The 26,630-nt window shown below is 38.3% G+C and overlaps 2 protein-coding genes across 5 annotated transcripts in view; both read right to left on the minus strand.

Moving 5' to 3' along the window:
- Positions 1-22,623, minus strand: part of PKD2L2 (polycystin 2 like 2, transient receptor potential cation channel) — a 51,022-nt gene extending 28,399 nt beyond the window's left edge. Inside the window, exons 1-6 of the mRNA XM_088838647.1 lie at positions 22,593-22,623; positions 21,815-21,916; positions 19,654-19,787; positions 18,848-19,104; positions 13,763-13,984; positions 10,829-11,057 (exon numbers count right to left, since the gene is read on the minus strand). Of these exons, the coding sequence (XP_088694773.1) occupies positions 10,829-11,057; positions 13,763-13,984; positions 18,848-19,104; positions 19,654-19,787; positions 21,815-21,916; positions 22,593-22,623 (975 nt within the window). The remainder of the gene's footprint in view (positions 1-10,828; positions 11,058-13,762; positions 13,985-18,847; positions 19,105-19,653; positions 19,788-21,814; positions 21,917-22,592) is intronic.
- Positions 22,624-24,193: 1,570 nt separating this feature from the next.
- Positions 24,194-26,630, minus strand: part of MYOT (myotilin) — a 68,997-nt gene continuing 66,560 nt past the window's right edge. For all 4 annotated transcript variants that reach the window (XM_055429250.2, XM_055429249.2, XM_088838648.1 and 1 more), the window contains 3 exons: positions 25,761-25,926; positions 25,132-25,265; positions 24,194-24,812 (listed from right to left, as the gene is read on the minus strand). In XM_055429250.2, the coding sequence (XP_055285225.1) occupies positions 24,640-24,812; positions 25,132-25,265; positions 25,761-25,926 (473 nt within the window). In that variant the 3' untranslated portion in view covers positions 24,194-24,639. The remainder of the gene's footprint in view (positions 24,813-25,131; positions 25,266-25,760; positions 25,927-26,630) is intronic.

Genomic DNA, 26,630 nt, shown 5'->3' on the forward strand with positions numbered 1-26,630 from the left:
AGTACTGCATTTCGGACTCTTTTGTTGACTATGAGGGCCACTCCATTTCTTCTAAGGGATTTTTGCCCACAGTAGTAGATATAATGGTCATCTGATTTAAATTCACCCATTCCAGTCCATTTTAGTTCGCTGATTTTTAAAATGTCAATGTTCATTCTTACCATCTCCTGTTTGACCACTTCCAATTTGCACATTCCAGGTTCCTATGCAGTGTTGCTCTTTACAGCATTGGATTTTACTTCCATCACCAGTCACATCCACAACTGCGTGTTGTTTCTGCTTTGGCTCCGTCTCATTCTTTCTGGAGTTATTTCTCCACTGATCTCCAGTAGCCTATTGGGCACCTACCGACCTGGGGAGTTCATCTTTCAGTGTCCTATCTTTTTGCCTTTTCATACTGTTCATGGGGTCCTCACAGCAAGAATACTGAAGTGGTTTGCCATTCCCTTCTCCAGTGGTATACATCTATCCCCACCCTTTTGAAACTCCCTCACACCTCCCTCCCCATCTCACTCCTCTAGGTTAATACAGAGCCCTTGTTTGAGTTTCCTTAGCCATACAGCAAATTCTCGTTGGCTATCTAATTTCCATATGGTAATGTAAGTTTCCACATTACTCTTTCCATACATCTCACCCTCTCCTCCCCTCTCCCCATGTCCATAGGTCTATTCTCTATGTCTATTTCTCCATTGCTGCCCTGTAAATAAATTCTTCAGTCCCATTTTCTAGATTCTGTATATATGTGTTAGAATATGATATTTATCTTTCTCTTTCTGACTCACTTCACTCTGTATAATAGGTTCTAGGTTCATCCACTTCAACAGAACTGACTCAAATGTGTTTCTTTTTAAGGCTTAGTAATATTCCATTGTGTATATATACCACAGCTTTTTTATTCATTCATCTGTCAATGGACATCTAGGTTGCTTCCATGTTCTAGCTATTGTAAATAGTGCTGCAATGAACAATAGGATACAATTTTCAATTTTGGTTTCCTCAGGGTATATGCCTAGGAGTAGGATTACTGGGTCATATGGTGGTTTTATTCCTAGTTTTTATAAGGAATCTCCATACCGTATTCCATAGTGGCTGTATCAATTTACATTCCCACTAACAGTGCAGGAGTGTTCCCTTTTCTCCACACCCTCTCCAGCATTTATTGTTTGTAGACTTTTTGATGATGGTCATTCTGACTGGTGTGAGGTGATATCTCACTGTAATTTTGATTTGCATTTCTCTAATAATGAGCAATGTTGAGCACCTTTTCATGTGTTTGTTAGCCATCTGTATGTCTTCTTTGGAGAAATGTCTATTTACGTCTTTCTCCCACTTTTTGATTGGGTGGGTTGTTCTTCTGGCATTGTGTTGTATGAGCTGCTTGTATATTTTGGAAATTAATCCTTTGTCAGTTGTTTCATTTGCTATTATTTTCTCCCATTCTAGGGTTGTCTTTTCACCTTGCTTATGGTTTCCTTTGCTGTGCAAATGCGTTTAAGTTTAATCAGGTCCCACTTGTTTACTTTTGTTTTTATTTCCATTACTCTATGAGGTGGGTCATAGAGGATCTTGCTTTGATTTATGTCATTGACTGTTCTGCCTATGTTTTTCTCTAAGAGTTTTATAGTTTCTGGTCTTACATGTAGGTCTTTAATCCATTTTGAGCTTATTGTTGCATATGGTGTTAGGAAGTGTTCTAATTTCATTCTTTTACATGTAGCTGTCCAGTTTTCCCAGCACCATTTATTGAAGAGGATGTCTTGCCCCATTGTATATTCTTGCCTCCTTTCTCAAAACTAAGATACCCATAGGTGCATGGGTTTATTTCTGGGCTTTCTATCTTGTTCCATTGGTCTATATTTCTGTTTTTGTGCCAGTACCATACTGTCTTGGTGACTGTAGCTTTGTAGTATAATCTGAGGTCAGGAATGTTGATTCCTCTAGCTCCATTCTTCTTTTTCAAGACTTCTTTGGCTATTTTGGGTCTTTTGTGTTTCCATATGAATTGTAAAATTTTTTGTTCTAGTTCTGTAAAAAATGTTGGTAAATTGATAGGGATCGCATTGAATCTGTAGTTTGCATTTGGTAGTATAGTCATTTTCACAGCATTGATTCTTCCTACCCAAGAACATGGAATATCTCTCCATCTGTTTATGTCATCTTTGATTTCTTTCATTAGTGTCTTATAATTTTCTGTGTACAGTTCTTTTTTCTCCTTAGGTAAGTTTATTCCTAGATATTTCTTTTTGTTGCAATGGCAAATGGGATTGATTCCTTAATTTCTCTTTCTGATTTTTCATTGTTGGTATATAGAAATGCAAGTGATTTCTGTGTTTGATTTTGTATCATGCAAATTTGCTAATTCATTGATTAGCTCTAGTAATTTTCTGATACTATCTTTAGGGTTTTCTATGTGCAGTATCATGTCATCTGCAAACAGTGAGAGCTTTACTTCTTTTCTGATCTGGATCCCTTTTATTTCTTTTTCTTCTCTGATTGCTATAGCTAGGACTTCCAGAACTATGTTGAATAATAGTGGTGAAAGTAGACAACCTGTGTTGTTCCTGATCTTAGGGGGAATGATTTCAGTTTTTCACCATTGAGAATAATGTTTGCAGTAGGCTTATCATATATATGACCTTTACTATGTTGAGGTAGGTTCCTTCTATGCCCATTATTTGAAGAGTTTTAATCATAAATGTCCAACTCTTTGCAACCCCATGGACTGTAGCTGCCAGGCTCCTCTATCCATGGGATTTTCCAGGCAAGAATACTGGAGTGGGTTGCCATTTCCTTCTCCAGGGGATCTTCCCAACCCAGGGACCGAACCTGGGTCTCCCACACTGCAGGCAGACTCTTTACCATTTTGATGAAAGTGAAAGAGGAGAGTGAAAAGGTTGGCTTGAAGCTCAACATTCAGAAAACAAGGGTCATGGCATCTGGTCCCATCACTTGATGGGAAATAGATGGGGAAACAGTGGAAACAGTGTCAGACTTTATTTTTTTGGGCTCCAAAATCACTGCAGATGCTGATTGCAGCCATGAAATTAAAAGACGCTTACTCCTTGGAAGGAAGGTTATGACCAACCTGGATAGTGTATTAAAAAGCAGAGACATTACTTTGCCAAGAAAGGTCCGTCTAGTCAAGGCTATGGTTTTTCCCGTGGTCATGTATGGATGTGAGAGTTGGACTGTGAAGAAAGCTGATCGCCGAAGAATTGATGCTTTTGAACTGTGGTGTTGGAGAAGACTCTTGAGAATCACTTGGACTGCAAGGAGATCCAACCAGTCCATTCTAAAGGAGATCAGTCCTGGGTGTTCATTGGAAGGACTGATGCTAAAGCTGAAACTGCAATATTTTGGCCACCTCATGCGACGAGTTGACTCACTGGAAAAGACTCTGATGCTGGGAGGGATTGGGAGTGGGAGGAGAAGGGGACGACAGAGAATGAGATGGCTGGATGGCATCACTGACTCTGTGGACATGAGTTTGAGTGAACTCCGGGAGTTGGTGATGGACAGGGAGGCCTGGCGTTCTGTGATTCATGGGGTCGCAAAGAGTCGGACATGACTGAGCGACTGAACTGAACTGAATCATAAATGGGTGTTGAATTTTGTCAAAGGCTTTTTCTGCATCTTTTGAGATTATCATATGGTTATTAATCTTTCAGTTTGTTAATATGTTGTATCACATTTGATTTGCGTATATTGAAGAATCCTTGCATCCCTGGAATAAGCCTAACTTGATCATGGTGTATCAGCTTTTTGATGTGTTGCTGAATTCTGTTTGCTAAAATTTTCTTGAGGAATTCTGCATTTATGTTCATCAGTGATATTGGCCTGTAGTTTTCTTTTTTGTGTGTTGTCATTGGTTTTCTTATCAGGGTGATGGTGGCCTTGTAGAATGAGTTTGGAAGTGTTCCTTCCTCTGCAATTTTTTGAAGGAGTTTTAGAAGGATAGGCATTAGCTCCTCTCTAAATATTTGATAGAATTCTCCTGTGAAGCCATCTGATCCTAGGCTTTTGTTTTCTGGGAAATTTTTGATCACAGCTTCAATTTCAGTGCTTGTAATTGGGTTGTTCATAACCTTTATTTCTTCCTGGTTCAGTCTTGGAAGATTGAACTTTTCTAAGAATCTGCCCATTTCTTCCACATTCCATTTTATTGCCATATAGTTTTTCATAATAGTTCCTTATAATCTTTTGTATTTCTGCATTGTCTGTTGTAATCTCTCCTTTTTCATTTCTAATTTTGTTGATTTGATTCTTCTCTCTTTTTTTCTTGATGAGTCTGGCTAAAGGTTTATCAATTTTGTTTCTCTTCTCAAAGAACCAGCTTTTAGTTTTATTAATCTTTACTATTGTTTCTTTCACTTCTTTTTCATTTATTTCTGCTCAGATCTTTATGATTTATTTCCTTCTACTGATTTTTTTCCAGTTGTTTTATGTGTCAAGTTAGGTTGTCTTTTCAATGTTTTTCTTGTTTTTTGAGGTAGGATTGTATTTCTATAAACTTCCTTCTTAGAACTGCTTTTGCTACATCCCATAGGTTTTGAGTTGTCATGTTTTCATTGTCATTTGTTTCTAGTATTTTTTTTATTTCCCTTTTGATTTCTTCAGTAACCTGTTGGTTATTTAGAAACATTTTTTTAATCTCCATGGGTTTGTGTTTCTTACAGTTTTTTTTTTTTTTTGTAATTGATATCTAGTCTTATAGCATTGTGGTCAGAGAAGATGCTTGATGTGATTTCAGTTTTCTTAAATTTACTGAGGTTTGATTTGTGACCCAAGATATGGTCTATCCTGGAGAATGTTTCATGTGCACTTGAGAAGAAGGTGTATTCTTCTGCATTTGGATGGAATGTCCTGAGGTTATCAATGAGATCATCTCATCTAATGTATCATTTAAGACTTGTGTTTCCTTATTAGTTTTCTGTTTTGATGATCTGTCCATTGGTGTGAGTGGGGTGTTCAGAGTCTCATACTATTATTGTGTTACTATCAGTTTCTCCTTTTATGTCTGTTAGTGATTGTCTTATGTATTGAGTGCTCCTATGTTGGGTGCATAGATATTTACAGTTGTTATGTCTTCCTCTTGGATTGACCCCTTGATCATTATGTAGTGTCCTTCCTTACCTCTTGTAATCTTCTTTATTTTAAGGTCTATTTTGTCTGATATGAGGATTTCTACTCCAGCTTTCTTTTGCTTCCCATTTGCATGGACTATATTTTTCCATCCTCTCACTTTCAGTCTGTATATGTCTTTAGATCTGAAGTGGGTTTCTTGTAGACAACATATATATGGGTCTTGTTTTTGTATCCATTCAGCCAGTCTGTGTCTTTTGGTTAGAGCATTTAATCCATTTACATTTAAAGCAATTATTGATAAATACGTTCCTACTGCCATTTTCTTAATTGTTTGGGGTTGATTTTGCAGATCTTTTTTCTTCTCTTGTATTTCTTGACTATATATGTTCTTTTAATATTTGTTGTAAAGCTGGTTTGGTGGTACTGAATTCTCTTAACGTTTACTTGTCTGAAAAGCTTTTTATTTCTTCATCAATTTTGAATGAGATCCTTGCCGGGTTTAGTAATCTTGGTTGTAGATTTTTCCCTTTCAGTACTTTAAATATATCCTGCCATTCCCTTCAGGCCTGCAGAGTTTCTGCTGAAAGCATATGGGGTTTCCCTTGTATGTTACTTGTTGCTTTTCCCTTGCTGCTTTTAATATTCTTTGTGTGTTTAGTCTTTGTTAGTTTGATTAGTATGTGTCTTGGCCTGTTTCTCCTTGGGTTTATCCTGTATGGGACTCTCTGTGCCTCTTGGACTTCATTATTTCCTGTTCCATGTTGGGGAAATTTCAACTATAATCTCTTCAAAATTTTTCTCATACCCTTTCTTTTTCTCTTCTTCTTCTGGGACCCCTATAATTTGAATGTTGGTGAGTTTGGTATTGTCCCAGAGGTCTCTGAGACTATCCTCAGTTCTTTTCATTCTTTTTATTTTATTCTGTTCTTCAGAAGTTATTTCAACCATTTTATCTTCAGCTCACTGATTCATTATTCTGCTTCAGATACTCTGCTATTGATTGCTTCTAGAGTGTTTTTAATTTCAGTAATTGTGTGTCTCTGTATGTTTATTCTTTAATTCTTCTAGGTCTTTGTTAATTGATTCTTGCATTTTCTTCATTCTGTTTTCAAGGTTTTTGATCATCTTGACTATTATTATTATTCTGAATTCTTTTTCAGGTAGTTTGCCTATTTCCTCTTCATTTATTTGGACTTCCGTGTTTCTAGTTTGTTCCTTCTTTTGTGTAGTATTTCTCTGCCTTTTCATTATTTTTTTTAAACTTATTTTGAGGGCTCCTTTTCCCAGGCTTCAAGGTTGAATTCTTTCTTCCTTTTGGTTTGTGCCCTCCCAAGGTTGGTCCAGTGGTTTGTATAAGCTTCATATAGGGTGAGATTTGTGCTCAGTTTGTTTGTTTGTTTTTCCTCTGATGGGCAAGTCTGAGTGAGGTGGTAATCTTGTCTGCTGATGATTAGGTTTGTATTTTTGTTTGTTGTTTAGATGAGGCGTCCTGCATGGGGTGCTACTAGTGGTTGGGTGATTCTGGGTCTTGTATTCAAGTGGTTTCCTTTGTGTGAGTTCTCATTATTTGATACTCCCTAGGGTTAGTTCTCTGGTAGTCTAGGATCTTGGAGTCAGTGCTCCCACTCCAAAGGCTCAGGGCTTGATTTCTCCAAACTAGTTCTGAAATAATGGAACATGGAAGAATGCTGTCATCATTTGGGATTCAGTGGTTTATGGCTTGTCTGGGCAGGTTGGAAACCACCAGGTGGGACTGTCACTGCTACTGCTGCTAAGTCGCTTCAGTCATGTCCGACTCTGTGCGACCCCATAGATGGAAGCCCACCAGGCTCCCCCGTCCCTGGGATTCTCCAGGGAACACTGGAGTGGGTTGCCATTTCCTTCTCCAAGGTGGGACTGGAGGAAGGCAGATTTGGTTGCAGCTCTTTCCAGGTGCAGTCCAGGTAAAGTGGTGTTTGTGTTGGGGCTGAATAGTGAAGGGCCATGCTGGGACATCATGATCTAATACTTTCTGCCTGGCTTTATTCCAGAGTTTACAAATACCCCATGCAGCACACTTCACCTGACTCTGGAGGATTCTGGAGCAGGGGGTGTGCAATTGCACTCACCTGATCCAGCTCTGGGCTGGTGGCTGTGTCTAACAATTCTTTTAGGAGAGGATTTTAGGACCAGATTATCTTTTATTATTATAAAGCTATATGACTATTATAACTATTATGAAAAATTTCCTTTGACTTCTCTTCCCTAAAATACTCAGTTAAACATTTAATGCTTATGCCCTATGTTAAGCATTATGGAGGGGTACCAGAAAATCTTTCAATTTGGTTTTGGGAAACAAATTTTATATAATGGTATACACACACATACACACATACACATACACCAGGTAGAAGGCCTGGCAAGTTTGTGAATTTCTGCCATTGGGAACAGGTGACCTGGACCTGTCTTGTCACTGTCAGGCTAAAATATATAAACATATATTTATATATACACACAAATACACAGACACACACACTCAATTGACTATAACTAAGGGCCAATAAAACCTGCTTGAACATCTGGGAGTTCATGGTTCACATATTGCTGAAGCCTGGCTTGGAGAATTTTGAGCCTGACTTTACTAGTGTGTGAGATGAGTGCAATTGTGCGGTAGTTTGAGCATTCTTTGGCATTGCCTTTCTTTGGGATTGGAATGAAGACTGACCTTTTCCAGTCCTGTGGCCACTGCTGAGTTTTCCAAATTTGCTGGCATATTGAGTGCAGCACTTTGACAGCATCATCTTTCAAGATTTGAAATAGCTCAACTGGAATTCCATCACCTCCACTAGCTTTGTTCGTAGTGATGCTTTCTAAGGCCCACTTGACTTCACATTCCAAGATGTCTGACTCTAGGTCAGTGATCACGTTAACGTGACTATCTTGGTCGTGAAGATCTTTTATGTTTAGTTCTTCTGTGTATTCTTGCCACCTCTTCTTAATATCTTCTGTTTCTGTTAGGTCTGTACCATTTCTGTCCTTTATCGAGCCCATCTTTGCATGAAATGTTCCCTTGGAATCTCTAATTTTCTTGAAGAGATCTCTTGTTTTTCCTATTCTGTTGTTTTCCTCTATTTCTTTGCATTGATCACTGAGGAAGGCTTTCTTCTCTCTCCTTGCTATTCTTTGGAACTCTGCATTCAGATGCCTCTATCTTTCCTTTTCTCCTTTGCTTTTCGCTTCTCTTCTTTTCACAGCTAATTGTAAGGCCTCCTCAGATAGCCATTTTGCTTTTTTGCATTTCTTTTCCATGGCGATGGTCTTGGTCCCTGTCTCCCGTACAATGTCACGAACCTCCATCCAGAGTTCATCAGGCACTCTATCTATCAGATCTAGACCCTTAAATCTATTTCTCACTTCCACTGTATAATCATAAGGGATTTGATTTAGGTCATATCTGAATGGTCTAGTGGTTTTCCCTACTTTCTTCAATTTCAGTCTGAATTTGGCAATAAGGAGTTCACGATCTGAGCCACAGTCAGCTCCTGGTCTTGTTTTTGCTAACTGTATAGAGCTTCTCCAGATGTTCAAGCAAGTTTTAGAAAAGGCAGAGGCACCAGAGATCAAATTGCCAACATCCGCTGGATCATGGAGAAAGCAAGAGAGTTCCAGAAAAACATCTATTTCTGCTTTATTGACTATGCCATAGCCTTTGACTGTGTGGATCACAATAAACTGTGGAAAATTCTGAAAGAGATGGGAATACCAGACCACCTGACCTGCCTCTTGAGAAACCTATATGTCAGGAAGCAACAGTTAGAACTGGACATGGAACAACAGACTGGTTCCAAATAGAAAAAGGAGTACGTCAAGGCTGTATATTGTCACCTTGCTTATTTAACTTATATGCAGAGTACATCATGAGGAATGCTGGGCTGGAAGAAGCACCAGCTGGAATCAAGATTGCTAGGAGAAATATCAATAACCTCAGATATGCAGATGACACTACCCTTATGGCAGAAAGTGAAGAGGAACTCAAAAGCCTCTTGATGAAAGTGAAAGAGGAGAATGAAAAGGTTGGCTTGAAGCTCAACATTCAGAAAACAAAGATCATGGCATCTGATCCCATCACTTCATGGGAAATAGATGGAAAAACAGTGGAAACAGTGTCAGACTTTATTTTCTTGGGCTCCAAAATCACTGCAGATGCTGATTGCAGCCATGAAATTAAAAGACGCTTACTACTGCAAGGAGATCCAACCAGTCCATTCTAAAGGAGATTAATCCTGGGTGTTCATTGGAAGGACTGATGCTAAAGCTGAAACTGCAATACTTTGGCCACCTCATGTGACGAGTTGACTCACTGGAAAAGACTCTGATGCTGGGAGAGGTTGGAGCGAGAGGAGAAGGGGACGACAGAGAATGAGATGGCTGGATGGCATCACTGACTCTGTGGACATGAGTTTGAGTGAACTCCGGGAGTTGGTGATGGACAGGGAGGCCTGGCGTGCTGTGATTCATGGGGTCGCAGAGAGTCGGACACGACTGAGCGACTGAACTGAACTGAACTGAACTCCTTGGAAGGAAAGTTATGACCAACCTAGATAGTATATTAAAAAGCAGAGACATTACTTTGCCAACAAAGGTCCGTCTAGTCAAGACTATGGTTTTTTCTGTGGTCATGTATGGATGTGAGAGTTGGACTGTGAAGAAAGCTGATCGCTGAAGAATTGATGCTTTTGAACTATGGTGCTGGAGAAGACTCTTGAGAGTCCCTTGGACTGCAAGGAGATCCAACCAGTCCATTCTAAAGGAGATCAATCCTGGGTGTTCATTGGAAGGATTGATGCTAAAGCTGAAACTGCAATACTTTGGCCACCTCATGCGACGAGTTGACTCACTGGAAAAGACTCTGATGCTGGGAAAGGTTGGGGGCGGGAGGAGAAGGGGACGACAGAGAATGAGATGGCTGGGTGGCATCACCGACTCTATGGACATGAGTTTGAGTGAACTCCGGGAGTTGGTGATGGACAGGGAGGCCTCGCGTGCTGTGATTCATGGGGTCGCAGAGAGTCGGACACGACTGAGCGACTGAACTGAACTGAACTGAAGGGCCAATAAGACTGAAAGATCAGATTGCATAAGCCTGAATATTTGCTCATTGTTCCTAAAACCATAATCTTACAGTTTGTCGCTCTGCCCTCTACGTTTATTTTAGTATTTTCTAGTTATAAGAACTGGCAGTCTTCAGAGCTTCTTTCAAGGACTTTTCCCCCAATCCTGGTGGCGCCTCTGTCCCTACAAGCTACCCCCACTGGCTTCTCAAACCTTATCCCCACCTTCAGTATTCTGCCTAGGCTTGTCTTTTACCTATTTAAAAATTCAGGATAGCAGATTTAGGCAATGTAGAAGAATACATTTTAAAGGACCTTGCCCCCAAATTATCTTTATTTTCAACACATTCCTGTAAGGAACACATATTTTTGGGTGGGAATAGGGAGACTTAACTGTGCCAATTAAATCACAATACCTATGGAATCACCTATTCCTCTAGGTTTATGCTAGTCCTCACAAGGACCAAATCAGAGAAAAAAAGACTTCTCCCTTTTGGAGGCACACCATTAATATCTACTTTGACAGTTCATTTTATGGTTGATACTTACAGCTTTTAGAATAAATCCCAGATGAATAGAATTTTTTTTTTACAGCTCCCTCATTTGTGGGTTCAGATATGATTTCTATCAACCATATCTGAAAATATACTTACCACCAAAAGTAATAATTCTAGCCAGTTCCAAATACTTTTGAAATAGGCAAATTTAAATTCTTTCAGTTTTTTGATTTCTTGTATTGTGAAGACAATAATAAAAATACAAAATATGATTTCACAGGAAGCAATAAAATAATCATAGAAGCTAACGTATCTGAGGAGCTTCACAGAGTAGAATTGCCATGAAGTAAGTATTCCTCCAGTTGCAGGGAATTCTGCCACCAATCTGTAAAATGAGGTTTGTGAAAGTAACTGCATTTCAAGAATTTATATTTCAGTACCTAACTCAACTGAAATTTCCCATCAGTGATGTTGTATACTTTAATAGTTATTTTGTACAAAGTATGTTTTCTCAGGGTAACAGGCTCAAAAAATTCTTACGGATTTACTTCTTTTTTAATGCTCCCCTTTTTTTTTTGGTGCTCTGAAAATTCACAGTGGTCAAAGACCAGTGTAAATGAGAAAGAAAGATGTGACTTTACATTCATTTTACTCTGTTTTGATTGCTCATTCGTAACTGGGCTGCTAATTTATCCCCACCGAATGAGGGGTGATGTTCAAGAACATGCTGTACTGTTAGTTACTGTTATTATTCAGGACTCCCCAAGTATTTCAGAGGATGGAAATATACTCTCCCCCTTTAGCTTATCAGAGATACTTCTTGCTTCTAAATCTCGAGATAACATACTATACCAAAGCCAGTGTTTTCTCTTTAACTTTAGGCACTGGATTTTGGATACGAAGATCTATATGCAAGTAGAAGTATTAAATTACTCCAGTACCAAATATAAAAAGATTTTTAGGTAATTCCCTGTATTCCTGTTTTTTTCCATAACTGCAGGCAAGTAAGAATTGGCAGTAATTTAAGGAACCAGGATCTCTATCACAAATTCATAATGTAATTATTCCTACCTGAAGATGTTAGCAAATCTTATTGGTACTTGGAATAAGGTGCTGCCCCCCTCAACCCCAAAAATACCTCACCAAAATCAAGAACAAAACAACCAGTTAAAAAATAGAAAACAGGATTTTTTTTCACCTTGCATATAGTTGGTGCACAAATTTGAGCAAGTGAGTGAAGTGAAAGAAACTCAGTATTTTGACCTGAAGTGTAGACTAGACTAGTAAACAAAAAGCAAACAATGATGAGCATTTAGTTTGCCAGATATGTGTACAAAAGGAAAATAAGTGGATAAGGTCATAGTGTAAGCAATATGCTCCCATACAACTATTGATTATACTACCAGTTAAAAGTTTCAAAATCTGAAATTTCTAAAAAGCATTTTAAAATATAAATAAAATAAGCACGAAACCTAGAGACAGAAAATATGGACTTAATGTAGTGCTACAAGGAGTTCTTTGTATGACTGTAAGCCAATTACCCCATTGTTTCTATTCTTATTTAGGACATTGGAGTAAACTGTATTCTTTACTTTATCCCTACCAGGACTATTGGGAAAGGTAAATACTGTTGGTAAGAAGCTGATTCCCTGAAAGAAAATACTATAACATGCTGCTGACAGTAATTCATTTGCCTTCATTTTTATACATTTTAAAGGCTGTGACTATCTTTCACTATCACTGTTGCACAAGGGCCGAGTGCCCCAATCAGAATAAAGGCTGATTCCATATTCCATTCGGAAGAAAAATGTAAAACTCAAGAGAAAAAAGTGGCTTACTAAGACTCAGTGGACACTAGTGTTTACCTGTCCAGTATTCATTATCATATTCCTGCTTTCTAACAGAACCTTAATTGTCTCAGGCATTCACCCATTCCCAGATGGCTTAGAAGCCAATTCAATCCCCACGCAGATTCAATCACAGTAATGCTATTTGCTTTGCCAGTCCTCAGCCTAAGCCAAATAGTATGGTCCAGGTTAGGCAGATTATCTAAGATAATCAGACCTACTGTAATAATTTTTTTTCTCTTTGTCTGTTTCCTTCTCCTCCTCGTGATAGGGGGTGTCTCTCATTCTTTTCTTGGGTTCAACGGGTTAGGCTTGGCATGTTATTTTCATGCAATAGCATAAGTGCAAGAGAGAAAGTTTTAATGTACAAACCCCTTTCAAATTTCTGCTTGTATCATGTGTGTATGTGTGCTAAATCACTTCAGTTGTGTCAAACTCTTTTTGTGACCGTATGGACTGTAGCCTGCCAGGTTCCTCTGTCCATGGGATTCTCCAAACAAGGATACTGGAGTGGGTTGCTATGCCTTCCTCCAGCAGATCTTTCTGACCCAGGGATCAAACCCATATCTCTTATATCTCCTGCATTGGCAGGCGGGTTCTTTACCACTAGTGCCACTTGGGAGGCCCTTGCTTTTATCATATATGCTGACATTCCATTGACCAAAGAAAGTCACATGGTTGAGCCTAGTATCTAGTACTGGAGTATTGCACCCTGCCCTGGGTGACAGGGTACTACAAGTTTACATGGCAAAGATGTGAAGAATTGGGGCCATTTGCAAATCACCATTGGCTATAATCATGTCTAGGATGTTGGCTGTTGTTATATATTGTTTGAATCTTAAATTGTTCATTCTTGAGACAAAAATTAGTAACTTAATAAAGAAGCTCATTGTGAAAGGAAACCAACAGATTTGAATGATCTGATTTAAAGGAAGAAATCATTAGGGCTAAATGTTAGATTTGTCCAGCTGCAGAATGACAAGAAATAAGGCTATATATTCTTAAGTAATATAAAACTAACCTACTGTATGTAATTCTTCATGTTCTACAATATATCCTGAAACAGTAAAACAATGAATATGATGTTGCTTTTTCTTCATCATTATTGAAGGAACTACATTATATTTATATTGGAGCTTATGATTTTAATCTCAGTACAAACATGCACAAACTGGAAACTCTAACAAGGGCTCTGGATGCCTTTTAAATTCAATATACTAATAAGAGGTCTTGAGTCACTCACCTGATTATGCAAAATAGATTTACATTAGCATTGTATACTGAAAAATCAATAAAAATAACTCTAGTCCCTCTTGTGATCCAGCTGTTCATTCGGAGGTTAATGAACTTGTTTAGGGTTTCAGATTTTGATTTTGATAAAGTGAATATATACCCCCCATTTTGGTAAACACCAACAAATCCCCAGTGCCAAGGGGAGTTCATACCAGGAGAAGAGTACTTCCATCTGTTAGGCATAAAAAGAATAATGGAGAGATGAGAAAGCTTGACCGAGAATAAGATTTTAAGTTAACTTTTGGTTCAAAAGTAGTTTTAAAAAAGTAGTACTAAGTTCATAAGCACTACAGTAATTTTGAAGCAAGGGGGTGAGTTAAGGATTAAACTAAAAGGATTAAGGTTGCATATGTTTTCATTTTTTAGTGCTTATTGTGGACAATACAAGTGCTATGAGAAAAAATAAATTTAATCCGTTTCCTCAGGAACTTGAAATCTATAAAACAATGATGAATTTTTTTCATTAACATGTCCCTGTTGTCTTATCATATCTTCAGTCTTCGAGGAGGACAAGAATATCCAGGGTTTTAATTCAGAAATATCTGTCTCAGTGTGGGGGAAAAAGATGCTTTACAGTTTGTCTTCTAACAATCATATACCATTTATAAATGTCCAATAAATAAAAACTTTGTTAAAATGTCTATGTTGTTATATAGGTATCTTATTTTAATGAAAGTACACGAAGTAAAATCTATATAAGTAAATTTTGTTTCCATTCTCTCTACTTTTAAGTTATCTGTGTGTGTGTGCCTGTGTGTGTTCAGTTGTGTCCGACTCTGTGACCCTTTGGACTATAGCCTGTCAGGCTCCTCTGTCCATGGAATTCTCTAGGCAAGAATACTGGATTGGTTGCCATTTCCTCCTCCAGGGTATCTTCCTGTCTCAGGGATCAAACCCATGTCTCCTGTGTCTCCTGCATTGCAGGCAGAGCAGTTCAGGAAGCCCAGTGAACTTAGTTATGGGATATAAAAAAATTAAGCTTTGATTTTTCATTTCAGTTCCTATTTAGTCTCCCCAGATTTGAAAAATTATCCAAAGATGCTCTGCTTAAACTTGTTTTCCTATTAGTAATACCATGTTTGCTTTCACCAGAGAAGATAAAATTGATAACACTAAGAAAAAATACTCATTTAATGAAAATTCCATAGTTGTATGTTTGCACGTTTTCCACATGATTGTTAAAATGAAACAACGTTTGTTATGCTAACCCTCTCCTACTTCCAATTTTTAATATTGGTTTTAATTAATGAATGTTACATTTTAGAAAGACAAACACAAATTGATTCATATTTTGGTTGTTAGGAAATGATACATATTAAAAGTCTAAATCCATGTTAATTTTGGAATGTATATTATTTGTAGTTGTTATAATTTGCAATGTAAGAATACCTAACCAGTTAGTCTTGAGATCAAATTAAAACGTGTAATTAAATAATTGACTTATCTCATAATTTTTTATTGAAAGGGAAATAGTGTGTAGTACTATTATACTATTATATCAGTATAATATTTAAGAGAATGTGTCACCATACTTAAGAATTTACATACAAAACAAGAGAATTATACAAGCACATTGTGGTCCTCAAGAACGCCCAAAACTCATACAGAGAGAAAATAAGTTAACCTACAAAGCAATGATCAGTCCTAGGGATACTGGGGAAACTACGCAAGAAGGGAAATGGAGTCACTGTATTTATATTTATATAAATATAAAATAAACATTGACTAATGATTAACAAAAATTATGGTATAACCATAGGCTTATGGCAGAAAATGAAGAGGAACTAAAAAGCCTCTTGATGAAAGTGAAAGAGGAGAGTGAAAAGGTTGGCTTGAAGCTCAACATTCAGAAAACAAAGATCATGGCATCTGGTCCCATCACTTCATGGGAAAGAGATGGAAAAACAGTGGAAACAGTGTCAGACTTTATTTTTGGGGGCTCCAAAATCACTGCAGATGCTGATTGCAGCCATGAAATTAAAAGACGCTTACACCTTGGAAGGAAAGTTATGGCCAACCTTGATAGTATATTAATAAGCAGAGACATTACTTTGCCAACAAAGGTCCGTCTAGTCAAGGCTATGGTTTTTCCCGTGGTCATGTATGGATGTGAGAGTTGGACTGTGAAGAAAGCTGATCGCCGAAGAATTGATGCTTTTGAACTGTGGTGCTGGAGAAGACTCTTGAGAGTCCCTTGGACTGCAAGGAGATCCAACCAGTCCATTCTAAAGGAGATCAATCCTGGGTGTTCATTGGAAGGACTGATGCTAAAGCTGAAACTGCAATACTTTGGCCACCTCATGCAACGAGTTGACTCACTGGAAAAGACTCTGATGCTGGGAAAGTTTGGGGGCGGGAGGAGAAGGGGACAACAGAGAATGAGATGGCTGGGTGGCATCACCGACTCTGTGGACATGAGTTTGAGTGAACTTCGGGAGTTGATGATGGACAGGGAGGCCTGGCGTGCTGTGATTCATGGGGTCACAGAGAGTCGGACACGACTGAGTGACTGAACTGAACTGAACTGAACTAAAGAGGAATAGGAAGTTTGTTGGAGGAGGAAGTGGTATAAGAAGGATATATGACACATACTTTCTGTGACAGAGACGATAGATATACAAAACTATAAAACCAATTAATAGCAGTATACGCATACTATTTAGAAATATGAAGTATATACAAGAAGAAACAACTAAAAGTGGTTGCTTGTGGAATGGAAATTATGAGCAGGAAAGTGTGGACCTTTGTAAATGTTTGCCTCACTTTGTTAAATATCAAATTCTAAAAAAGATCCTTTGCCTCTATGATTTCATATGACCTTAAATGCAATGATACCAGCACCTTCTGTGTCAAGGGTAGGTAGTGTCAGTGGCATTGGGCTTTTACATTTTCAATATAAAGTGTAGACGTGAGTCTATACTAATATTAACCACAGCCACTTTGGAGAACAATGGCCAACATATCTTTGGCAGGCATCATCCGACGCAGTGTCTGTAAACCTAACTGCCCCTTTTCAAGATGCTGTGCTGTGCTGAGTCACTCAGTTCTGTCCGATTTTTTGTGATGTCATGGACTGTAGCCTGTCAGGCTCCTCTATCCTTGGGAAAAGTACTGGAGTGGGTTGCCATGCCCCCTCCAGGGTATCTTCCCAACCCAGGGATCGAACCAGGTCTCCTGCATTGCAGGTGGATTTTTTACCAGCTGAGCTACCAGGGAAGCCCTACTGGAAATATTACAAGATATCACTGAAGTAAGCCAGAGTGAGAAAGCAGCAGAGTACTTCAGAGACACTCCCTGCTGCTACTGCTGCTAAGTCACTTCAGTCGTGTCCAACTCTGTGTGACCCCATAGACAGAAGCCCACCAGGTTCCCCCATCCCTGGGATTCTCCAGGCAAGAACACTGGAGTGGGTTGCCATTTCCTTCTCCAATGTGTGAAAGTGAAAAGTGAAAGTGAAGTCACTCAGTCATGTCCGACCCTTAGCAACCCCATGGACTGCAGCCTACCAGGCTCCTCCATCGGATTTTCTAGGCAAGAGTACTGGAGTGGCTTGCCATTGCCTTCTCCGGAGACACTCCCTAGGAATCCCAAAAAGCATTTGGGATGTGTATAATGGCATCTTGCCAGAGCCAGAGAAGCTGACTGAGTATTATAAAAGCAAAAATGGACACTTTGCCTTATGTTCAGTATGAGTTCCAGAAAAACATCTATTTCTGCTTTATTAACTATGCCAAAGCCTTTGACTGTGTGGATTACAATAAACTGTGGATAATTCTGAAAGAGATAGGCATACCAGACCAACTGACCTGCCTCTTGAGAAACCTATATGCAGGTCAGGAAGCAACAGTTAGAACTGGACATGGAACAACAGACTGGTTCCAAATAGGAAAAGGAATACGTCAAGGCTGTATATTGTCACCCTGCTTATTTAACTTATATGCAGAGTACATCATGAGAAACACTGGGCTGGAGGAAGCACAAGCTGGAATCAAGATTGCTGGGAGAGATATCACTAACCTCAGATATGCAGATGACACCACCCTTATGGCAGAAAGTGAAAAACAACTAAAGAGCCTCTTGATGAAAGTGAAAGAGGAGAGTGAAAAAGTTGGCTTAAAGCTCAGCATTCAGAAAACTAAGATCAAGCCATCCAGTCCCATCACTTCATGGGAAATAGATGGGGAAACAGTGGAAACAGTGTCAGACTTTATTTTTCTGGGCTCTAAAATCACTGCAGATGGTGACTGCAGCCAAGCTTACTCCTTGGAAGGAAAGTTATGACCAACCTAGATAGCATATTAAAAAGCAGAGACATTACTTTGCCAACAAAGGTCCGTCTAGTCAAGGCTATGCTTTTTCCAGTGGTCATGTATGGATGTGAGAGTTGGACTGTGAAGAAAGCTGAGCGCCGAAGAATTGATGCTCTTAAACTGTGGTGTTGGAGAAGACTCTTGAGAGTCCCTTGGACTGCAAGGACATCCAACCAGTCCATCCTAAAGGAGATCAGTCCTGGGTGTTAACTGGAAGGACTGATGTTGAAGCTGAAACTCCAACACTTTGGCCACCTGATGCGAAGAGCTGACTCAATGGAAAAGACCCTGATGCTGGGAAAGATTGAGGGCAGGAGGAGAAGTGGACGACAGAGGATGGGATGGTTGGATGGCATCACTGACTCGATAGACATGGGTTTGGGTGGACTCCAGGAGTTGGTAATGGACAGGGAGGCCTGGTGTGCTGTGGTTCATGGGGTCGCAAAGAGTCGGACACGACTGAGCGACTGAACTGAACACTTCATCTACCACGCTGGGGGAAAAAAACCCACTTTGTGTCCTATGGTAAACAAAAATTTAACATGTTTACTCTTCCTTTTCTTAACACTGCATCTCTGAGTCTTCCTTTGATACTAGTATTGAAAGAGTCTCCTTACGTGCCAGCTCCCTGTTGGTATCATTTGTAAAATAAATATATTTTCACAGTTGTTTGAAGATACAATGCTAAGTGCTACGAAAGTTATGTGTAATTTTACACTACTTACTCAGTATCTTGTTTAAGGCCAAAATCAGCCATATCTTCATTTTTAGAAGTGTATTTGTCATAACATTCGTCCATCAAAGACCGAAAGAATGAATGGACCTCGCATGTGCCATTGCGGACTTTTAGTTGACGGACTCTAGGGAGTCCTAAAAGTATGTTCTCATAGTAGATGCGACTGCTGTTCTTTAAATCATACAGTTTCTCTTTATTGTACCATGAGTCCCAGTACAGACCATCCAAAAGGGGTCCTTCCATAAACTTCATATAGAAAAATACATGTTATGGGAAAAATATTTTCATATCAACTGTGAACAGAATCTACATTCATAATGTTATCCATAACAATATAAAAATCAGTGATTTTGAGGACAAGTATGAAAATTATTAGCCAGGCCACCATTAATAATGGTAATGGTAGATGATGTTGATTATAATGAAGATGGTTAACATTTACTGAGTACTTTCTATGTACTGTTCTAAGCACTTAACAAGTATTAACTCATTTCTATAACCTTTCTTCTCCGAGGGGTATACTGAAAACCCTTCACCACAACATTGGCAAAGAATTTGCTGGCAATTCAAGGAATTTTTAACAGTAATTTTCACCATATACAATTTTAAAGTTGTAAGAACTATATCACACTGAGAACACAGGTTCTCAATAAACACTGGTTGATTATAATAGTTTGAAGAAATGACACTTATTTTTATTCATTCCTTCAATAAATAAGTATCAAAGTCCCTATGATGTATGCCAAAGGCTTTTTTATGGAATACCTAAAACTATTTCATCCAATCACACCTTACCTTCCAAAAGTCAGTTACGCTGCGAATAGACTTAAAGTTGGTTCTTTCTTCACCAGCCACAGATGTGTCCAAAAATAGAGATGACATAACTTTGTTTAAGTAATACATATGTGGGTTTACCATCCCAAAAGTCACTAAGGAAAAGAATTTTTTATTTTAAAATTTATGTTAAAAAAACTCAAGTTTTTATCAGGATTAAAAATGTACTTGTAATTTGTTCCTAATTTTGTTTTGAAAATTCAATTTTATTTTGCTAACTATAAAAGTAATAATAAAAAAAATAAAATAGAAAAGTACAAAACGGGAAGAACTTTCCTTTAACCCACTACTTAAGAGTTCAGTTTGGCATATATACTTCAGATTTTTCTAAATGCATACACAGTATAGAGAAGACAACTTTATTTTTACAAAACTGAGACTACATTTTACATACTATCATGCAAATTGGCTTTTTTCTAACACTGGGAGTATGCAACACAATATAGTGAGTAGTTAAGGATATGAACTTTAAAATCAAACAGAATGGTTTGAGTCCCACCATAGGGATATCTTCTAATGTTTTAAGAAGTGAGATAGTTCAGGTGGAACACTTAAAACTATGTTTTGGCACATGATAAGATTGAAAAGAACATTAACTAGTATTCTTTCTCACACTTTCCAGGGGTAGGTGGGTAGGTTTTAGATCAGTGAAAGTGTTAGTCGCTCAGTTGTGTCTGACTCTTTGCCATCCCATGGACTATTAGATCAAGGTATAGACTAAATATTTTTTGCTAGCAGACCTTTATTTTTAGTAATAATACATCTTCAACATTATTCCATGGCAAACATGAACCTGTGCCATTCTAATGTTGCATATTATGTCATTAGTTAGTGTTAGTCGCTCAGTTGTGCCCGACTCTGCAGCCCCCTGGACTGCAGCCCACCAGGCTCCTCTGCCCATGAGATTTTCCAGGCAAGGATACTGGAGTGGGTTGCCATTTCCTTCTCCAATGTCATTATATACACAAAAAATATTTTAAAAATCCTGTTGGAGATTTGTTTTGCATTCTTCCTAATTATAAAAAGGTGGTTTTTTTTAATATCCCTGAGTAATGTGATTGATTTTAAATATTTTCTACTTCCCAAATGTTCTGTAATAAGCATTTAAAAACTAATCTAAGATAACTTATGAGATGATTAAAGCTGTTTTTTAATCAATATCTGACTCAAGCTCACTCCCACATACCAATTAATTAGTTAACTGATAAATACTGGGTTGGCCAAAAAGTTTGTATGGGTTTTACCATACCATCTTACAGAAAAACCTGAATGAACTTTTTTGCCAGCCCAATAACTGCCATACCATAAGTCCAGCCAGTGACCTCACATCTACTGTATCCGTTCCGTTCAGTCGCTCAGTTGTGTCCGATTCTTTGCGACCCCGTGGACTGTAGCCTACCAGGCTTCTCCGTCCATGGGATTCTCCAGGCAAGAATACTGGAGTGGGTTACCATTTCCTGCTCCAGGGGATCTTCCCGACCCAGGGATTGAACCCGGGTCTCCCGCATTGGAGACAGACGCTTTAACCTCTGAGCCACCACTGGGTGCTATAAAGACAAAATGCTCTTTAATACTGATCATGCTATTAACTCACAGGAGGAATGTAGGTTGAGATATTTTCCTGGTCCACCCTAAAGATTTGCACTGATTTGTATCTCTTGTAACTCAGAACTAGCATATTTTACTATTAACTGTGTAACATGCTAGGGAAAAGATCAAAGTAGACATCAAGACTAACTTCTTAGGCCTTATTTGTTGTCTGACCCATTTGTAGTCTGACTAGGGTGAAGCTGCTGTATCTGTATGGCTCTAAAAGAAATCAAGAATTGGCAACTCAAGGGAATAATTATATTCAAGATAGAACTGCCAACAGGAATAATTGATTCAACCAAAGTTGACTATGAAAGCTTTTTATTACATCTGTGACTTTAAGTTGTGCCCCTTAAGAAATGGACATAGTGTCGATCTAAATGAATTTAAAGTGTTTAAAATGTGTCACTATTTTTTGAGAGCTTTCAGTAGTCTGAAAGCCTATTTTTTTTTTTCCAAAAAACCCATGTTATTTTTCATCTGCAGATAACTTTAGTTCAAACAGTGTCTTCATCGACATCTGTGTACTTACATATACATAAGTTTATTAAAAAAATAGAGTAGAGTAACAACTCCTGAAGTGTGGTTCTAATTTCTACGTCCTCTCTGTAACGCAGTTTATGTTTCGGAGTTCCTGTGAGACATAAAAGAAAAATTTTCCTTAATTTATAATGTATGTAAATCATAGGGATGGAAAAACACAGCAATTTTACACTGTGAAGGAAAGCTCCAACAGCTTCTGGTTATGTTTTTATTCTCACTTTTATGAAGAAGGAATAATTAGTAACATTTTCCCATGGTGATAATAGGCAATCATTTTATGACTGTTCATAATGAATTTTATAACCCGGATGTTTCCTCACCAGTCTTGTTTTAAACTGAAAAAGCAAAATACAAACCAAACAAAACCCCCTCATCTGTCCCTAATCGTTTATTGCCATCCGTCAACACTGCTTGGGATGGCTGGCTCCTGTTGAGGGAGGAAAAAGGACTCTGCCTGGGATTCTGCTAAGGTTGCTACTCCCTCGATCAACAAAGGCCTTCTAAGGCTGGCTCAGCGAAGGCCAGTATACAGCAAGTGGCTGCACCCAGATCCAGCTTCCGGCAAGTGGCGAGATGTCTCCTTGAGGCTTCACTTTTCCTGTCACACACAATGAACCTCTCCGATTCTCAAGAAGAGGCTGTGAAGGGTAACGATCTGGAGATTATATCTCTCATCAGAAATCATGCGGGGTTACAAATTTTCTTGCAGGGTATTTCGAATTGCCAGTTCCGCCCTGCCCCACCCACTCCCTAGGAGCGCCCCTCACCGCCTAGGTGCCACCGGGAAGCCTCAGCCATTGCCGACTTGGACCACGACGCCCGTTTCGCCTTCTTAGGCCTTCAGAGCCTGCGCGATTCTCTTGTGCACGTGCGCCCCTAGATTGTGTGCCTGAGCAAGTCCTCTGACAACGCGCGCAGGCGAGGCTTGAAGATACTAATGCGCGTGCGCACTGAGGGCTGCGTGGACTGGCTTGGCGTGAGGCAGGAGGCCGGCCTACGCGTGGCGGCATTTGTCTCCTGCGTGTTGTCGATTTCTAGGGCAAACCTGGCGTTAGGCCTGGGCATAATCATAAAAATCGTAGTAACTAATTATAATGGGCTACTTTTTCTTGACTCTTTAATATCTGTTGGCTTGTTTAGTCTTCATACTGCCCCTTCCTGAAAAGTAGGTGTTTTGTCCTTCTATTAGACTTCAAGAGACTGAGGAGAATAAATTACATACCAAAGTCGCGTTGGGGCAAGGTTTGCTCAACGCCAAGACCTGAAATTGTGACGGAGACCCCACTTTGCCGCTGTAGCTTTCAGAAACCAATTATTACTAATTGAGAGCTGTTGCTAGAAATAGCTTCCACCCCGCTTTCCACCCAATATGGCTGAAGAGAACGTTGAAATATATATATGGGGGCGGGGGGAATCTGTTTAGCAGTGATGATGTAAAACGGTAGGACGAGACAGTAGTTCTTGAGAGCCCAGACTCATATCTGACACAGAAGCTTTGCAAACATGAGATTTGTAAACTAGCAATAGTTAGAAAAAACCAAATTTGACTGTAAATTAAGGCATCCGCAAGCCTGCCAGAATGTGAGACTGCAGGGGATTCTCATGTTGGTGAAAACGAAAATAAAAAGGAATAAACTAAAAAGCCCCAGGTTAGCCAGCTGAGAAACCCATCAAGCTGTTTTGAAAGTAAAAAATAAAGCCACTTTTTGTTATTCCTCTGAAAGAGATATAGAATAATGTTGATAAATGCTGTTTCATGTCAGGTAAAAAGGAAAACTAGGCCACACAGCAGCAGGGGTCAAAGACTATCAATGATAAAAGGAATAGGAGAGGTCTAGTAGAAGGCCAGCAGCCAGTGGAGTAGAGACCTGAGAGAAAAAGGGCTACTGGCCTAACTTAAAGATGTACTGGATTTGCCCTTTCCTGGACTGGGACTCTCAGAGGCTGGCAAAACTATGTTTTCTAAAGTAATAGGTTATCTGAACTAGAAATGGAGGAGGAAACCTCCCTCCCATGTTAAGTATTCAAATTTATATGACCTATAAGAATTAGGCAGAGGACTGCAGACTATTTTTAATCCATTGAGCTCAATGATCTTGAAAAATTAGAAACCTATTTGGTTAAAACAAAACCACAATTTCAGGAGAGATAATATCATGCTTTAAGTTATTGTGGTTGCCTTTGAGGTGCAAACATAAAAAGTCTAGTTTTGTATCAGGAGGAATAAACTGAGCTGTGAGCGTCACCAAGATAAACTGTTCTGAGATATAGTATTGTTGCCCTTCTGGAGCTTGTTATTCATAAGTTTTGCAATAAACCAGAAGTTTTATTGTAAAGATCTCGACTTTTGTGAAGAGGAGACAGTCTGTTTTAAATATTTGAAATTTTATTCTGTTTTGACATAAAACTAAGGAACACTCAGATAATCTATACCATGTTAGTAGTCCCATCAGAAAAAACAGATAAAACAGTATTTAGAAAGCAGTATCAGTAAATCTTATTAAGCATTAGATGTGTTTAAAATGTTGATATTAATTTATAACCTGTAAGTGTGTGTATGACTTAAATGTTAAAACCTCACATTTGTTAAAGATCTTCTACAATTACAAATCCAGATTTTCTGTAGGCTTCACAAACCAGAGAGGTAAATAGAATGTGCAGGAATCAAAGGATAAATGTATTATAAATATATATTAGTTGTGTTACCTAATTAAAGCCATAATCTGTTAATACAGCTATGGATTTATTTCAAAAATTTAATTGAATATATTATTGATAGTATAGTTGTTGTGTTTTCCAGTGTTGGTAGAGTGGTTAAAGTTCTTCACTTTCATAGAGTCCAGATTGAGCTGCCAGCCGCTGAAACTCTCCTTCAGGGTTAAAAGCTTGTTTCACATTCAGACCTTTCCCGTTAAGTGCTAAATATTTGCTGAAAGTTGGTCGGACACGTAACTGTTTAGGAGCTGGAAGAGTTTGGTTTGGACGGGCTGAAATAAATCAAATAAAAGTTAATTTAGAAAGCTTGTTTTAAACACATGGGTTGCACTAGGTAGTCCTTATCAGACAGGAAAAGAAAAAATAGAAAACTGACTATGTATGAGAAGAATCCCTCAGATTTTATACTATGCTGGAATTTGTGTTTCTTACTAACTCTCAGTTAAGTTCTTTATAACACTTGACATAGCACTTGACTATGTATGAGAAGAATCCCTCAGATTTTACACTATGCTGGAATTTGTTTCTTACTAACTCTCAGTTAAGTTCTTTATAACACTTGACAGAGCACTTTATAAGAGTGTGACATACCTGTAACATCTAATCTTGTGTTACATGTGGTCACTCCAGCTTCATTAACTGCAGACACAGTATACCATCCAGCATCTTTCTTGTTTACATCTTTTATCAACAAAGTAACTCTTCCAGAGTTATCATGATATAAACTGGAAAGAGATAATTACAAGTTGAAAATAAAGGAATTAGTTTTTCTGTGAGAGTTTACTTATGATGTCTCTGACCTACAGAGTCATACTAGTAAGAAGAAAAAAAGCATTTGGAAATTCTGAGTCTGTAGCCAGTCATTGCATAACTACTGCTTTTCTTGAATTAAACATCCCCCTAATCTTGTTTGTATCATCTATTTCCTTGAGTCATCTTCTTTTATTGTTAGTAAAAAGGGTAAATCCTAGCCTACTTTAATTGCTAAATTTCTGATTAGTGGAATCTAGCTTAGTGAGGCTTATCATATTTCTATATATTTTTAAAAATTGAAGTATAGTTGATTTACAGTATTGTGTTAGTTTCATTTATATATGCTTTTAAAATTAGACAAATTGAGGTCACAAATGCATGCCATTTATAATGCATTTCAAAGGATAACTGGATTCACCCAAGTACACTATAGTTAGTGTAACTAACTCTCGAAATACTTATCCTACCTTATTCGATCAGTGTTGAATTGTACCATTTCATTATTTCTTTTCCAGAAAAGCCTTGGTGGAGGTATAGCCGAGATTTGGCATTCTAGCTTCACTGATTCTCCCTCAAAAACTTTTTTACTCTGTGGTTTGTAGATGAACATTGGTGCTCTTCTGTGTTCTTTTGCTACATATTAATAAAAAATTCATGTATTTGAAATATTATAAAAATATTAAGTCAAACCAAAGTATTAATGAAGTTTGTATGCTGATATAAAAGTTTTAGAAAGTACTAACAACAGGAATGGAAGGTTTATGTTTCAGCTTTAAAGTAGTATGCAATACTGTTGTATATTGTATACTATTTATAATTCTAAAACAGCAATGTAATGATGAATTGACTTTATATTCATGTTTCATTTGAAGAATCTAAGTTATGTTGTCATCATCTTACCTATAGGGAATCAGACTGAGTGATCGAAAGAGAACCAACAACTTGGGTCCAAATTCTGTTTGCCCCACCAGCCATGCACATTGTGGAAAATTTTGTTTAGTTTCTCTGAGACTAAATTTTATTTATTATAAAGTGATACCCAAGTAATAGTGACTGCTGTGCCCACACTGAACAAAATTATGTGAGGATCAGTTGCAGTTATGAATGAAGAAGCACTTTGTAAACTATAAAATAATATACAAATGCCAGTAATTATTATGTCTTTACTTTTCTTCAAATACCTGAGGGAAAAGAGTAATTGGTACTATAATACTATAACCCTAGCTTTTCTGAAGGAGAAATGAGGAGATTGGATGAATGCCAGCTGAAGTCTTTTTCAGCTCTAACATAGCTATTGGCATAGAAAGGTTTTGCCCTAAGTGTAATCCCTTGAATTT

This window comes from Moschus berezovskii, chromosome 8 (assembly GCF_049115385.1).
Source record: "Moschus berezovskii isolate FMDL1 chromosome 8, NW_MosBer_1.0, whole genome shotgun sequence".
Taxonomy (NCBI): domain Eukaryota; kingdom Metazoa; phylum Chordata; class Mammalia; order Artiodactyla; family Moschidae; genus Moschus; species Moschus berezovskii.